The 16,221-nt window shown below is 40.6% G+C and overlaps 1 protein-coding gene across 2 annotated transcripts in view; it reads left to right on the top strand.

Moving 5' to 3' along the window:
* The window catches only part of CSMD3 (CUB and Sushi multiple domains 3), a 1,158,685-nt gene that overhangs the window by 731,172 nt on the left and 411,292 nt on the right, over window positions 1–16,221 (top strand). For both annotated transcript variants that reach the window (XM_039525141.1, XM_039525140.1), the window contains 2 exons: window positions 2,856–3,071; window positions 3,668–3,856. In XM_039525141.1, the coding sequence (XP_039381075.1) occupies window positions 2,856–3,071; window positions 3,668–3,856 (405 nt within the window). The remainder of the gene's footprint in view (window positions 1–2,855; window positions 3,072–3,667; window positions 3,857–16,221) is intronic.

Raw genomic sequence — 16,221 nt, 5'->3', positions numbered from 1 at the left:
CTTTCTTTCTTTCTTTCTTTCTTTCTTTCTTGTTACCATTAACTTATTTCCACAGCACCCTCTTCTTTCCAAAAATCCCCAAACAGATAGAAAGCATAGAAGTGTCACTACTCCATCCAACAAGACTATAATACATTAACATAAGAACATAAGAATGGCTGTACCGGGTCAGACCAAAGGTCCATCTAGCCCAGTATCTGTCTACTGACGGTGGCCAATGCCAGGTGCCCCAGAGGGAGTGAACCTAACAGGCAATGATCAAGTGATCTCTCTCCTGCCATCCATCTCCATCCTCTGACGAACAGAGGCTAGGGACACCATTCTTACCCATCCTGGCTAATAGCCATTTATGGACTTAGCCACCATGAATTTATCCAGTCCCCTTTTAAATATTGTTATAGTCCTAGCCTTCACAACCTCCTCAGGTAAGGAGTTCCACAAGTTGACTGTGCTCTGCGTGAAGAAGAACTTCCTTTTATTTGTTTTAAACCTGCTGCCTATTAATTTCATTTGGTGACCCCTAGTTCTTGTATTATGGGAATAAGTAAATAACTTTTCCTTATCCACTTTCTCAACATCACTGATGATTTTATATACCTCTATCATGTCCCCCCTTAGTCTTCTCTTTTCCAAGCTGAAGAGTCCTAGCCTCTTTAATCTTTCCTCGTATGGGGAAGAAGTAAAAGAACAGCTGCACAATTAGTGGTGATTTTTCCCATTATTGGCTAATGATCTATAGTTTTGTTTTTTTCCCCTTTGGGATAGTCCTCCATGTTTCTTCAAGATCCAGGTCTTCTACCCCTCTGATGACAATTATTGCTATTCATCATGTAGATATAGATACAACTCAAAATGTGTTACATCTACACATTGCTTGCAATAATTGTATTGCTGGTGCAAAGCAGTCTTGAAGTTGATATAGCTGACCATGGTGATCACCCTAGTGAAGAAGATCCTCCAGTACCGTAGAGCAGGCTAAGTATAACCTAGGTTTCTGCTGCCATCAACCCACTCCCGTCCCCCCCGCAGCACAGTATCTCAACCAAGGTATTTTGTATTTTTGTGAAATTGGTGAGAAAATTAAATCCAACTGTTGAATTCTACGTAAACATTTTGGACTTTTTCATCAAAATTCAAACATATGACATATTGCTTGGTTTTATATTTATATATGTTATAGTTGTTATTTAACAAACATGTTCAATCTCTAGTCTTATAACAAACAAATTCTAGTTAGAACAAATCCAGTGTATAGAACAAATACAAAAATACCATCCAGCTGAAATGAGAATAGATCAAGATATTTACACAATGCTTGGTTTCCGGTATTAACATCCATATTTCCAGCTAATGGATTTTTATGGCTCATGTTAAAACAAAACAAACAAACAAAAGGAAATCAAAGCCAAGAGGGAAACAGGCTGGAAGAGAGACAAAGAGGAGGGCAGACTGGGAGGGAGTGGATGCATTTATATCCTGCCTTTCATCCAAATCTCCTGCTGGGACCTTTAGCCGACCAGTTCTCAGAAACTGTCCCAAACAGAACTCAAAATGTTTCTAGTGCTAGCCATCTATTGTAAGTGATCCTTTCCTTCACCGCCAGGCCTGCCAGTCCATTGACCAGCCTGTGTGCCTGGGGGGTACTTACTTTGAAAGGTAGCAAAATTTGATGTCTCACAACAAGACATTACTTGGTTTTAAATAGAAGGACAAGGCTTGTGTTTCAGGGTATGGCTACACTTGAGAATTGCAGTGCTGGGAGTTACAGCGCTGGTCGTCCAGCTGTGCAGGGACAGTGCTGGTGTGTGGCCACACTCACAGCTACCAGCGCTGCAGTGTGGCCACATTTGCAGCATTTGCAGCACTGTTGGGAGTGATGCATTATGGGCAGCTATCCCAGCGTTCAAGTGGCAGCAACGTGCTTTTCAAAAGAGGGGGGTGGGGTGGAGTGGAGTGTGACAGGGAGCAGGGGAGAGAGAGAGAGAGTGGATTTTTGGAGCCAACACTGTGTATCGGCTCCCTGACTTGCAAAATCAGAAACTTTTTCCGACCCCTTCCTCTTTAACTGCAAAAGCCTGCAGATCAGATAAGCAGCTACCGACTCCCTTTCTCGCTGCTGGTCAAGCAAAAAGCAAACACTCAACCCCTGTGAATCACGCAGGGAGGGGGATATCTCATTTGATTGTTCACAGATTGATCACAGCAAACAGGAGCTGTGTTTGTTTTTTTAGATAAGCATCTCCCGGAGCCCGGAGCCACGTTCACAGCAAGACAAAGAGAGGCTGCATAACAAAACAAAGGGAATAATTTAGTTAAAAGCATTCTGGGATATCTCCTAATACCCTGGAGGCCAATAACAGTGCTGGTGTGTGGCCACACTTTACGACCAGTGCTGCAGAACCAGCGCGGCAATGCTTATTCCCCAAGCAGACCCAGGTGTATGGCCAGCGCTGCAGCCAGGGAGTTGCAGCGCTGGATGTGCCCTGCAGGTGTGGACAGTTACTAATTGCAGTGCTGGAAAGCCTCCACCAGCGCTGCAACTCTCAAGTGTAGCCATACCCATAGTTAATTATCAAAAGCAAATATCCAAATCTGGTAGCTATAATAGAGAAGTTTAAAAAACAAACAAACAAAACAAAACAAAAAATTCCACCCCAACCAACATGAATGAATGAATGGCTAGATAGATAGATAGATAGATTAGATAACCTAGCAGGTTGAACATATATATTAGAATGTTGAATTAGTTTAATTTTCTGAATCAACATTTGTACTGAAATGCACAGATTTAAGCAGTGATATAATTGCATTAATGTTAACACTGTGATATGTAAATATATATTTGTTTCTAACAGGAGTGCAGTTCACCTTTCACACCTTTCATTTGGAAGACCATCACGACTACTTACTAATTACAGAGAATGGCAGTTTCACTCAGCCACTAGCACGCCTGACTGGATCAGAACTTCCTTTGGCAATCAACGCTGGTCTCTATGGAAATTTCAGGGCTCAGTTGCGCTTTATTTCAGATTTTTCAATATCATATGAAGGATTTAACATTACTTTCTCTGGTAAGGGGATGAAATGAGCTATTTGTATAAAGTGAAGAAAATTCAACTTTTTGTGAAAAGAGAGAGGTCCAAAACTGGTCTGAATGAATAATGTTTTGTAAAATAACACAATTGCTTCTGTTGTACCTTAAGAAATTAAATCCTTATATCTCTGTGGAAGCATTTGTAGTACACATTTTAAGAAGTAAAAAAGACAGCAAGCTGTAAGGTATGTTACTGGAAAAAAAATGGAGCAAGCCTAATTTCAAGTACTGACATTCCAAATGAGTCCTTTAGCAAATTGATCATGATGTACAGTTTGTTTTATGTGTCTGAGACATTTATGGCTTTTATAAGAATGGTAATTCATGTTGTGTTAGGCATCTTACAAATGCTATGAACATGTATTGATCTAATTTTCAAACTGCAGTTGAATCACTCACCTATTTACTATATGTGCATTCATTTTGTGTATGGTTCTAAAGGCTAAATTGATGGTCAGGTGGAAAGGTGTGCAAAATAATAGTGTGTATGGCAAAAATAAGGTGGATAGAGAGTAGACAATCACAGTTCTTGCCACATAGAAGCTGATTTTTTGTTTGCTTGTTTATTTCCAGAATATAATCTTGAACCTTGTGAGGATCCTGGGATTCCACAATTTGGTAACCGAATAGGATTTAACTTTGGAGTCGGTGATACTCTGACATTCTCTTGTTCATCTGGATACCGTCTAGAAGGAGCTTTGGAGATTATCTGTCTTGGTGGTGGCCGACGTGTATGGAGTGCACCTCTGCCAAGGTGTGTGGGTACGTGGTCAGCTGCTTTCATTTGCTTGTACATGTAGTCATTGTACATGGAGTTGCAGATATATAGCATGGATAAGCATGGTAACACACCTCTTAATTTTCACAGTACTTTTTACGTTTTCCATGTTTCTTCCATTTTATTTCCCCCTTTTTTTTTTTTTAAACTCTGTAGTTGAACTGGCATACCAACTGCACAGACAATTCTTGGAGACACTTTCTAAGTAATTCCACGTTTAGAAGATAATGCTCCTTTTTTCCATACTGGTGAATAGTATTAGGTTCAGAAACAGGAATACAAATTTAGGCCAACATTTTTCTAACTTGGATGCCAAACAATAGGCACTTAAATTAATATTTAAGCTTCTAGGTGACATCTGTATAGGAGATGTAGAGTTAATTGTCAATTCATTAGGGTATCTATTGCTCATGTACAGACATTTTTAACATGCTATATTAATATAAATAAATGAATGACCATCCTCTAGCTCATTCCTTCCCTGTGGGGTGAATAGCATTGAGTATGTGTGTGGGGGCATGGGAAGGAAAGATCGTTCTTGTATGACAGGTGTAATTTAAGTTTTGTTGTAGCCATGTCAGTCCCAGGGTATTAGAGAGATAAGGTTGGAATGGTAATATCTTTATTTGATCAGGTTCTATTGGTGAGAGACACAAACTTTCAAGCTTGCAGAAGAACTCTGTGTAAGGCCTAAAGCTTATTTCTCTCACCAACAGAAGTTGGTCCAATACAATATATTACCTCACCCACCTTGTCTCTCAGGTGGAATTTAAGGCATTGTCTGCACTACAAAATGTTGTTGGCAAAGTTATGCTGCTTTCATAAAAATGCTTTAATTAAAACAGCTCTTACATTGACACAGAGAGCAGTGCACTGTGGTAGCTATCCACAGGGTGCTTTGGGAAGGGTTTGCAATGCCTCATGGGGCAGGTACAGAGTCACATGATGCACGCTTCTCAATACCATCATTCCAGGTCCATCCTAGTATATTTTCAGTTGTTTTTTTCAACTGAAGTGTGGGGGTGGAGGGTGGAGAGTGGTGTGTCTAGGGTGGGAGAGACAGCAGGCTGATCAACCTATCCTGAGGCCAGGGGAGCCCACATGTCATTGCCCTGCTCTGCTGCACACAGCAGTCTCTCCTGAAGCAGCCCGCTCTGCCTGCCTGCCTATGGTTCTCCCACAGCCTCCTCAGCTGCCTGGAGCGGCAAACTGATCAGCTCTGTGAGCTCTCTGTGCTGAGCAATGTCAAAGCAGCAGTCCCCTCCTCCTCCCTCCCCTTCCCCGCTCCCTGCAGCAGCAGTCTGCCTGCTGCTGTGTTCCTAATGCAGGGCAGAACAGGAGAATTCCATGCTGATAATTTGCTCTTTGTTCCCCAAATGGAGCAGCATGCTCATCTGTCAGATACTTCTCAGAGCTTTGAAAGCAGAGGGGCGCATGCCTGCAGGGCAGCAGAGAGCAAAACAGTGAGCAGAGCAGATACTGGTGGAAGCCAGTTATGTCGACAAAACAAACTCTTGTCTAAAAGCAGCAAAGTGTCACTGTGTGCTTTGCTGCAAAAAGCTTTATGCCCTCTTGACATGGTTTTATTTTGTCGGCAAAACAACAGAGTTTTGCTGCCAAAGGTAGTTTTTTAGTGTGTACACCTCTCCTGTTTTGCTGGCAAAAGGAAGCTTTTGCTGACAAAATTTTGTAGTGTAGACAAGGCCTAAGACTACTCAGACCTACCCTGACAGACCTTTAAAGGCACAGTAAATTAGCAGCTTTTGCTTAAAGATAAACCAGAAGGAGGGGGAAAAAAGCTCTGCAATTTAAATTTCCTGAGGTGCATAAAAGTGTGTGTGCCTGTGAGTGAGAGAGAGAGTGAGAGAGAGAGAGTGCTGCAAATTAGCTGTGAATGATCTTCTAATCAACCTTTGTGTTTTGTGTGTGTATGAAGGAATAGTCTTCCCACACAAAATGGGTCTATTTTAATGAATATTTCCTCCCACAGATTGCTCCTCTCATGGATAGTGTTGTGTTTAAATTGTTTCCCTACATTATATTGAAAATAAATTTTAAAAAGATTTTCTGAGAAGTAAATCTTTGGTTTTCCCCATTGTTTACCACATTCATCCCAATTAGAAACCTAGGTTATGGTTACTCCTGTTGAGATGTTTCACAGCCTCCACGGAATCATTTTATGTGTGTTAGCCACCCTGAGGTAATATCAATTACAAAATGAATAAATAAATAAATAAATAAAATTTAAAAAAAATCTATTATCTCATGGTCATTCCACAAGCAGAAGACATTAAATGTATCAAATAGATTATTCCTTGTAAGTGGTTCAGTCAGTTCTGATAATTAGTAACACATAAAGGACATTTGTTTTTTTTTAAAATGACATTTAATTAGTTTTGCCATGATGATGTACTTCTGAACTTCCCTGTTTACCCATGTTCCTGACCCATTGGTGCCTTTTGCATTCAGATCTGACACATTTTATCAAGATTTTATCCCTGGTTCAAAAAGAAATTTAAAACCCATTTTTTCCCCATATGCTTCAGTCTTCTTTTTCTTGCCTGATATATGGGTTTAGAATTTGCACCTGTTCTGTAACTTCTAGTTCCTCAAACCTTGGTTACTGGAAATAATATTTTATTGTTTTCTGAGAGGAAGGGGGAATTCATATCAGTGCTTGAGAGAACTGTATGTGTGTGTGTGAGATAGAGAGAGAGAGATCTACTGAACTTGTGCTATATTTTAAAACATAAGTTATGAAGGGAAAGGCTAAAAATTACACCGGGAAGTTAGAACTGGAATATTCACCTTAGTATCATTAATTATATTATCTGTATAATTTGGTTCTAATGTGGACAAAAACTATACAAGTCTCCCATGTTGTTGACAACACAAAATTGCATATATTATGGAATTTTCCTATCCTGACACCAAACAGCAGCAAGCAACAACAGCACCACCCAGCTGTTGGAGCTAGAGGACTGGTTCCTGGATAAGTGATGCAGTGATGCAGCATTCAGCGTTGTTTATAGGCTGAGAAACAAGCATAGATTGCTGGGAGAAGATCATTCTGCAAACCTGGGATGACCAGCAATGGCAAGAAAACTTCTGGGTGGGGAGAGGTTACATTTTTTTGAGCTCTGTGCAGAACTAACCTTGGAGCTGCAGTAACAATATACCAATATGTGGTGCCCCATACCTGTGGAAAAGCAGGTCACCACTGCCATCTGACCACCCCAGAATACATCCAGTCTGTTGCCAACCAATTGGCCTGGATAGAGCAATTTTTGGGTTCATTCTTATGCAGGTGCCACAGATTATGCTATGCCACAGATTCTCGTAACCCCATAGGTCTCAAACCTGGGTCTGCAGGGTTCCTAGTAAATTGGCACCTCCTTCCTCATATCCAACAGCTCAATACTCACCTATCAAATGGAGAGACCATGACATCTGAAGCAACTTCATGGAGACTTCCCCTGGCCATGACTGGAGGAAAACCGGGACCTCTGGTTGTTCAGGGCTTCCTATTAAACCCAAAGAGAGGCACAGGAAGTTATCCTCACAACTTACCTCTAAATGGTTGCTGCTTGGATGCCTCACCCAGCATTTCAGACTCTAACTGGCCTGATTTCTGGTCACATTACTAGAGTCTGACCCCCTGTTTAGACTATTTCATTTGGCTCCTGCCTGATTGCAGGTAACCTGAACACAATCCTCCAGAATTAGGTTGCTAACCATTAGCCCAGCTGCCTGTGTTCCCAGATATTGGTAAGGTGCTGTCCCACTGGGTCAGAAAAACTAGGTACTGCTCCGGCAATTATTGATGGCTTTGCACACATAGGATTCCCAAACTGTATTGGGGAATTGATGGAAACCATATGCCTATCATCACCCCCTCCCCCCACACACAAACACACATGAGGGCACAGAATTTTATTAATAGGAAGCGGTATTTCTCCATGGTGCTCCAAGGACTGGTTGACTTCCATATCAGAATCTTTCATAATTCAATTCTATTTAGATTAGTGGAGAAAGAGTGGGGTCTTCTGTACTTCTGAAAGTTAGTCTCTTTATTCCGTTGTGGGCCTGCCTCTGATCCATTTGAAAGGTAGATGGTGCTGTTTATGAAATAGGCTGGAAGCAGCAGGATAAAAACAATAACAATGCTCCCACCATTATAAATGCATATTGTGTACTGCACAATATTTGAGAGCAAGAGAGAAAGTCTTAAAAATGGGTGGAAAGCTGATGTTCAGAGACGTGTTTCACAGTTCAAGCAGCCAGCAAGTTGTCCCATAGAAAACAGTACAAAATTAGGAAATATTGTTGGGGATGCATATTGTTCGTATTTTGAGTCTCATGTCTGAACATATATAGCTATTAGTCGGTGGAGAGGGGTATTGGGATAAATAGATTTTGAGCACTGGTATATCGTGTATGGATGGTGGAAATGGAATATTCCCTATGTATTTTTGTGAAACCCTATACATTATCTTAGTGTTGTTTAAATTATTTTCTGAGTTAAATGCAATAATGTCTCATAATGGATGGATTGTAAATGGGTTTGATTATGAAATAACAATAACAAAAACAACAAAATTTAATTGAACGAGTGGGGAAAAATAATTAAAATAAATTTAACTAAACAATCTACAATAACCAACTATAAGCAAACCCTTAATTAAAGCAACAGTGCAAAAAAACCCTCAAAAAACCTGAAAGTGCAACAGTATAAACTGTGCAAACGAAGCAAGGTTGGGGGTGAAGGGAACTTAAGTCAGTGGTGAGTATATGCCTTCCCTCTGCCTCTTCTTGCCTATAAACAAATAGGAAAATAATCTGGATTTGGTGTTCAAGCAGTTAGAAATGTAAAAAGCAAATATGCAAAACTGGCAACATTACATCATAACTTTTTTTTATTAATAAACTAAAGTTTAATTATTTAGGCCTGGTCTACACTACGAAGGGGGGTCGAACTAGGGTACGCAAATTCAGCTACGTGAATAGCGTAGCTGAATTCAAAGTACCCTAGTTTGACCTACTCACCCGTCCAGACGCGGCGGGGTCAAACTCCGTGGCTCCCCCGTCGACTCCGCCACCGCCGTTTGCAGTGGTGGAGTACCGGAGTCGACCGCAGCGCTTCCGGAGTTCGAACTATCGCGTCTAGATCAGACGCGATAGTTCGAACTCCGAGAAGTCGAACTCACCGCGTCGACCGGGAAGGTAAGTGTAAACCTACCCTTAGACAGGTAAGGGTTAGTTTCCTTTAATATGAGAATGTCTGCTTAACAAAAACTCTAATTTTAAGCACGTGATTGCCAAAGAGTAAACCCTGCCCAGCTTTTCAAGGTGCAATTCTTCAAAACTTAGGGACTTGCATTTTCAAAGAAGTCCAACTGAAATTCATTAGGATTTGGGCATGTAAATTAAGCTTTTTGGAAAATGCAGCCGAGATAGATAAATAACTCTGGTCTAATCTGTTTTGTTTGCATTCTTTTACATATTCTCTGTCTTCCTCCTTTGAGCACTTGAAATGATTTCATGCACCATTAATAGCTGTAAAACTGTACCCTACTGTATGCAGAATGCATACTTTAAAAGTTCTGTAATTTTTAACATATGGGATCCATTCTTTTGTTGAGAGGTAAGTGAATAAACTGAAGAAATACTATATACAGAAGTTAGAATAGGCAGTACTCAGCAATGGAAATTACATATTTATATGATTCTGTGAGATAAACAATGCTCTCCCACCAAGCTGAACCCTCTAAGCTACCCAGCCAAGAAAGTGCAACCTGGTGGTATAGTGCTAGTCCACCAGCTTTACATGGTTAGGGGAAACTCTTGCAGCAGGGGAATTCCCCACTGTTCCAGACTTTGCAATGGGAAATCACATCTTAGAGTTACTTGAATGTGTCAGTAAAGTAGTGGATAAAGGAGAATCAGTGATGTTTTTATTTAGACTTCCAAAAAGCCTCTGATAAGGTTCATCACAAGAGGCTACTAAGAAAATAAGTAGTCATGATGTGTGCACTCATCTGGAATAAAATATGAAGTACTGCTCACTCCATCTCCAAATGGAGACTGCTGAACCAGAAGGAGTTCAGAGAAGGGTGATGAGAATGATCAAGGGCATAGAAGAGCTCTCACACAAAGAGAGGTGGGAGATGAATAAGAGGGGTCATGAGGGATGTGCTGGCCGTCGCTTCCTGCAGCCCCCATTGGCCTGGAATGGCGAACCATGGCCAATGGGAGTTACAATCGGCCAAACCTGCGGACTCTTCAGGTAAACAAACCATCCCGGCCTGCCAACGTATTTCTCTGATGGGCCGCGTGCTGAAGGTTGCTGATCCCTGATTTAGTGTATCCTCATTAGTAAAAAGAGGTACCAAATTGTTCAAATCAATGAGAATCACCCTTTCTGTAGGAGGATAACTAAAAAGTACAAACACAAAGATTAAAATTGAAAATTTAAGTCAAGTTTTCCTGCTTGCTGATTTAATCATTATTAAAATTGGTAATTTAAATCACTTTGAAATTAAAACAGTGACGTACTGTGGGGTTCTTATACCTTCCTCTGAAGTATATACTGTGACATACTGCGGGGTCCCTGACACACTATGGGGTTCTTATACCTTCCTCTGAAATATCTGGTTCCTATCCACTGTTGGAGACAGAATACTGAACCAGTTGGACCTCAAGTTTGATCCTATCTGGCAATTTGTGTTCTTTTGTTCCTTTACACCACTGTAGTGGCCATCGTCATTATTAGCTATTGGAAGTATCAGTTCTGAGTAAGAGCTCAAGAAGACTTACGATATGATGTCAGGAAGACTACGCCCAGACATTTAGATCTCCTAAGAACAGCCTTATTGGGTCAGATACAAAGGTCTTCTGTCTTCTGTCAGTGGTCAATGCCAGGTTATTCAGAGGGAATGAATAAAACAGGGCAATTTTCAAGTGATCCATTTCCTGTTGTCCACACCCAGCTTCGGGCAGTCAGAAGCTGGGGATGACCAAAGCATGGGGTTTCATCCCTGATCATTTTGGCTAATAGTCATTGATGGACCTATCTTCCATGAACTTATCTATTTTTTTTAACCCAAGTATAATTTTTGCCTTCACACCATCCCTTGGCAAGGAGTTCCCCAGGTTGACTATGCCTTGTGTGAAGAAGTACCTTCTTTTGTTTGTTTTAAACTGTCTGCAGGTTTATTTCATTGGATGACTTTTTGTTCTTGTGTTATATGAAGGAGTAAATCACACAATCTAATTCACATTCTCCATACCATTCATGATTGTATAGACCTCGGTTATATTACCCTTTTGTCATCTCCAAGTCTTTTTAATCTCTTCTCATTTTGAAGCTGTTCCATACCCTTAATCATTTTTGTTGCTCTACCTTTTCCAATTCTAATTAGATGGGGTGATCAGAACTGCACTCAGTATTCAAGGTGTGGGCCTACCATGGATTTATATAGTGGCATTATGATATTTACTGTGTTATTATCTGTCCCTTACTTAATGGTTTCTAACATTCTGTTAGCTTTTCTGACTGCCACTGCACATTTAGCAGATGTTTTCAGAGAACTATCGACAATGACTCCAATATTTCGTGCTTGAGTGCTAACAGCTAATTTAGATCTCAGTCTTTTGTATCTATAGTTGGGATTATGATTTCTAGTGTGCATTAATTTGCATTTATCAATATGGAATTTCATCTGCCATTTTCTTGTCCAATCTAGTGAGATCCCTTTGTAAATCCTCACAATGTGTTCGCACTTAACTATCTTGAGTAATTTTGTATTGTCTGCAGAATTTGCCACCTCCCTGTTTGCCCCTTTTCCCAGATCATTTATGAATATGTTGAATAGCACTGGCCCCAGTACAGATCTCTGAGAGAGACTGCTGTTTATCTCTCTCCATTCTGAAAAGTGACCATTTGTTCCTACCTTTTGTTTCCTGTCTTTTAACCAGTTAGTGATACATGAGAGAACCTTCCATCTTATCCCATAACTTCTTACTTTGCTAAAGAGCCTTTGGGGAAGGACCTTGTCAAAGGCTTTCTGAAAGTACAAGTACAATATATCCACTGGCTCATCCTTGTCCACATGTTTGTTGATCCGCACAAAGAACTCAAATAGATTGGCGAGCCATGGTTTCCCTTTACAACTTCCAGTGATAAAGACAATGCTCATTGCCTGATGTTTCCCACAGGGAAAAAGATAACTCACAGTTAGCAAAAGTGCTTTTTAACTCTCAGTTAACATTAAAATCTCTTGCCATTTTTGAAAAAAAAAAGAGGGGGGGTGGGAGTAAAAGTTCACAGATTCCAAGGCCACAAGGAACCATTGTGATCATCTAGTCTGAACTCCTGTATAACACAGACCATAGAACTTTTCCAAAATGATTTCTAGAACAGATCTTTTAAAAAAGAAACATCCAGTCTTGATTTAAAAATTGCCAGTGATGGAAAATCCATCAGAATCCTTGATAAATTGTTCCACAGATTATATATGGAGACATATCATAACCACTTTTAATCAATTTAATGTGGGCCATGTTACTTTGATATCATTCTTATTTTTCAATCAAAATGTCATACAGTACAAAATAAAACACTTTTTGGAAGTCTAAGTATATTATATCAACACCGTTACCTTTATCAACCAAACTTGTAACCCCATTTAAAAAAAATCAAGTTAGTTTGATAGGATCTAATCTCATAAATCCATGTTGATTGGCATTAATTATATTATCATCATTTAATTCTTTATTAATGAAGTCCTGTATTGGCAGCTCTATTATCTTGCCGGGGATTATTGTCAGATTTATAGGCCTATAATTAGCCATGTCATCCCGTTTACCCCTTTTAAAATATTGACACAAAATTAACTTTCTTCCAGTCTTCTGAAACTTCCCCAGTGCTCCAAGACTTCTAGAAAATCAACTTGGTCAGTTCAGTGATCTCTTCAGTTAACTGTTTTAAAATTATTGGATACAAGTTATCTGGACCTGCAGATTTTAAAATGTCTAACTTTAATAGCTACTGTTTAACATCCTTCTGAGATAGCAGTGGAATGGGAAAAGTGTTATCATCATATAACTTGGCTCCCTCATCTGTTTTTCACCAAAATAGGACAATAATATTTATTGAACACATCTGATTTATATTAATTACTGTCAACTTCCTCTTCCTTTTTATATATATATTTAATTCTTTATACTTGTCTTCAGTTCCCCTCTAAACCAGATGTTGTTGGTGCTGGTTTTTGTTGTTGTTTTAATCCAATCCATTCTTCTTCAGTTGTAGGAGTGTGGCTTTTTGTGTATCTAGTAAAGTGTTCTTAAACAATTCCCAATTATCATTCACATTTTTTTTCTGGTTAAATTCTTCCTCCCAGCTGATTTGGCTCGGCTTTATGAAACTGGCCCTTTTAAAGCATGAACACGTGGTATATATGTGTGTGCATATGTGTGTGTAAGGTCTGGACTTTATTCTGTTTGCACATTTATAAATATGATCAAGTCATGATCACTTTTACCTAAGCCACCATTAATTTTAGTTTTGTGATCAGTTCCTCTTTATCTCTCAAGACGAGGTCTAATATACATGGGAGGTCAAATCTGCCCATTGGATGCAACTTTTCTTGAGTTGGGAAATTGTCATCTATAGTATTTAGAAATTACAAGGATGTTCTAGTGCTGGGAGCAGCTGGTGGGAGGGTTAGCTCAGTGGTTTGAGCATTGGCCTGCTAAAGCCAGGGTTGTGAGTTTAATTCCTCAGGGGATCATCTGGGGCAAAAATCTGTCTGGGGAGTGATCCTGCTTTGAGCAGGGGGGTTAGACTAGATGACTTCCTGAGGTCCCTTCCAACCTTGATATTCTATATTTCACTCAAATAGAAGTCCCCCATGATCACACAGCTTTTTATCCTACACGGTATAGATAGGATGGCCATGGCCACCTCCTTACACACACCTGTTCCCTAGTGTGATTTGGTGGTCTATAGTAGACACCAACTAATACCCCATACTCTGCTTTATCTGTTAGGACATTGGTTCATAAGCATTCAAGATCGTTTTCTTCCTGAGTTATCAGTAACTTGGAAACAGCTAATGCCATTTTTTAACAGTCATGTCTCCTCCCCTTTTGAGCACTTGATCCTTCCTAAATAGGTTATAACCACTGATTTTTACATTCTAATCATGCAGATAATCCCAACTAGATTTAGTAATGCCAACTAGATTTAATTTGTTCTCATAAAAATACAATTTCAGTTCCTGTTGTTTGTTACCCAGGCTGCTAGCACTAGTATAAAGGCAATTAAAGACTGTCCTCTTTTCCTGTGCTTTGTTTCTTCCATTAATTTTGTTCCCACCCTTTCAAATTTGTGCTAAATGTGTTTTTACCCCTTTTTTACACTTCCCTTTTGTTACTAGTTGAATGCTCTCCTGGATAGTCCAAATAGCCTGTCCTTGAGGAGACTGGTTCCCCTTCTACTGAGGTGGAGGCCACCCAAATTGTATTTTTCCCCATATAAGGTGAACCAATGTTCCACAAACCCCAAACCTTCCACTCTATGCCACTTACCTAATCATCAGTTCACTTCCAGATTCTTCAGTTTTCTGTCTTCCTTTGCTTATGGGACAAGAAAGATCTTATGCTTATTCTTCAGCATGCTTCTGAGTCACTGAGGTAATCTATTATCTATGAGTCATCTTGTGAAATAGTATCTTTAATTTTTATATGAACCATCAGCAATGCATCCTTGCCTGTTGACTTCAGAAGCCTATCTAAGGCCTATGTAAGGCTACGTCTACACTACCCGCCGTATCGGCGGGTAGCGATCGATTTTTCAGGGATCGATATATCGCGTCTCATCTAGACGCGATATATCGATCCCCGAACGCGCTTCTATCGATTCCGGAACTCCACCGCCCCGAACGGCGGTGGCGGCGTCGATATGGAGAGCCCCGGACATCGATCCCGTGCCGTGAGGACGGGTAAATTATCGATATAAGATACTTCGACTTCAGCTACGTTATTCACGTAGCTGAAGTTGCGTATCTTATATCGATTTTTCCCCTTAGTGTAGACCAGCCCTCAGACACATTGTTTCTTGGCTCTGGAAAGACAGCACACCATCCTGTTATCTGCCTGTCTATAGCACAATGTTCTTTTGATGCTTCTGAGTACTGAATACCCAACAAGGATCATCTTTCTCCTTTGCATGAATGAACACCTGTTTGTGGGAAAGCTTGATTTTCTACAGGTTGAGCTCATCTGCCATCTATAGGTGTGTCCTGGGCATCCCTCCATTCCCTTGAACCAGCTGGATCTTGAGGGAGATCTTCCACAGTTTTCATGTTGAGCATCTGGAATCAATTGGAAACTTCTAGCTGTATGGTAATTTTTCTGGTCCTCTTTTCTCTGAGGCTACCACTGTGCATCATCAACTCTCTCCACCTCTGTAGAATGCCACTATGTCCTCTTTCTTTTTGTGGTTATGAACTCCCAGGCTTCCTCTCTGACTTCGTAGAAGCATAGAAAATTAAGGTTGGAAAAGACCTCAGGAGGTCATCTAGTCCAACCCCCGGCTCAAAGCAGGAATAACCCCAACTAAATCATCCCAGCCAGGGCTTTGTCAAGCTGGGCCTTAAAAACCTCTAAGGATCGAGATTCCACCACCTCCCTAAGTAACCCATTCCAGTCCTTCACCACCCTCCTACTGAAATAGATTTTTCTAATGTCCAAGGTAGACCTCCCCCATACAACTTGAGACCATTGCTCCTTGTTCTATCATCTGCTACCATTGAGAACAGTCAAGCTCCATCCTCTTTGGAACCCCCCTTCAGGTAGTTGAAGGCTGCAATCAACCCCTCCACATCCCACCCCTCACTCTTCTCTCCTAACTAAATAAGCCCAGTTTCCTCAGACTGTGTTGCTCTCTGCTGGACACTCCAATTTGTCCACATGCTTTCTGTAGTGGGGGACACAATACTCCAGATGTGGCCACACCAGTGTAGAATAGAGGGGAATAATCAATTCCCTTGATCTGCTGGCAATGCTCCTTCTAATGCAGCTCAATATGCCGTTAGCCTTCTTGGCAACAAGGGCACACTGTTGATTCACATCGAGCTCTCATCCACAGTCATCCCCAGGTCCTTTTTTGCAGAACTGCTGCTTAGCCTGTCGGACTCCAGCCTGTAGCAGTGCCTGGGATTCTTCCATCCTAAGTGCACGACTCTTCACTTGTTCGTGTTGAACCTCAGCAGATTTCTTTTGGCCCAGTCCTCCAATTTGTCTAGGTCACTCTGGACCCTATCCCTACCTTCCAGCATATCTA

This window comes from Mauremys reevesii, linkage group 2 (assembly GCF_016161935.1).
Source record: "Mauremys reevesii isolate NIE-2019 linkage group 2, ASM1616193v1, whole genome shotgun sequence".
Classification (NCBI taxonomy): domain Eukaryota; kingdom Metazoa; phylum Chordata; order Testudines; family Geoemydidae; genus Mauremys; species Mauremys reevesii.
Note: the sequence above shows the minus strand (reverse complement) of the source record. Positions and strands in the feature narration are given on the sequence as shown.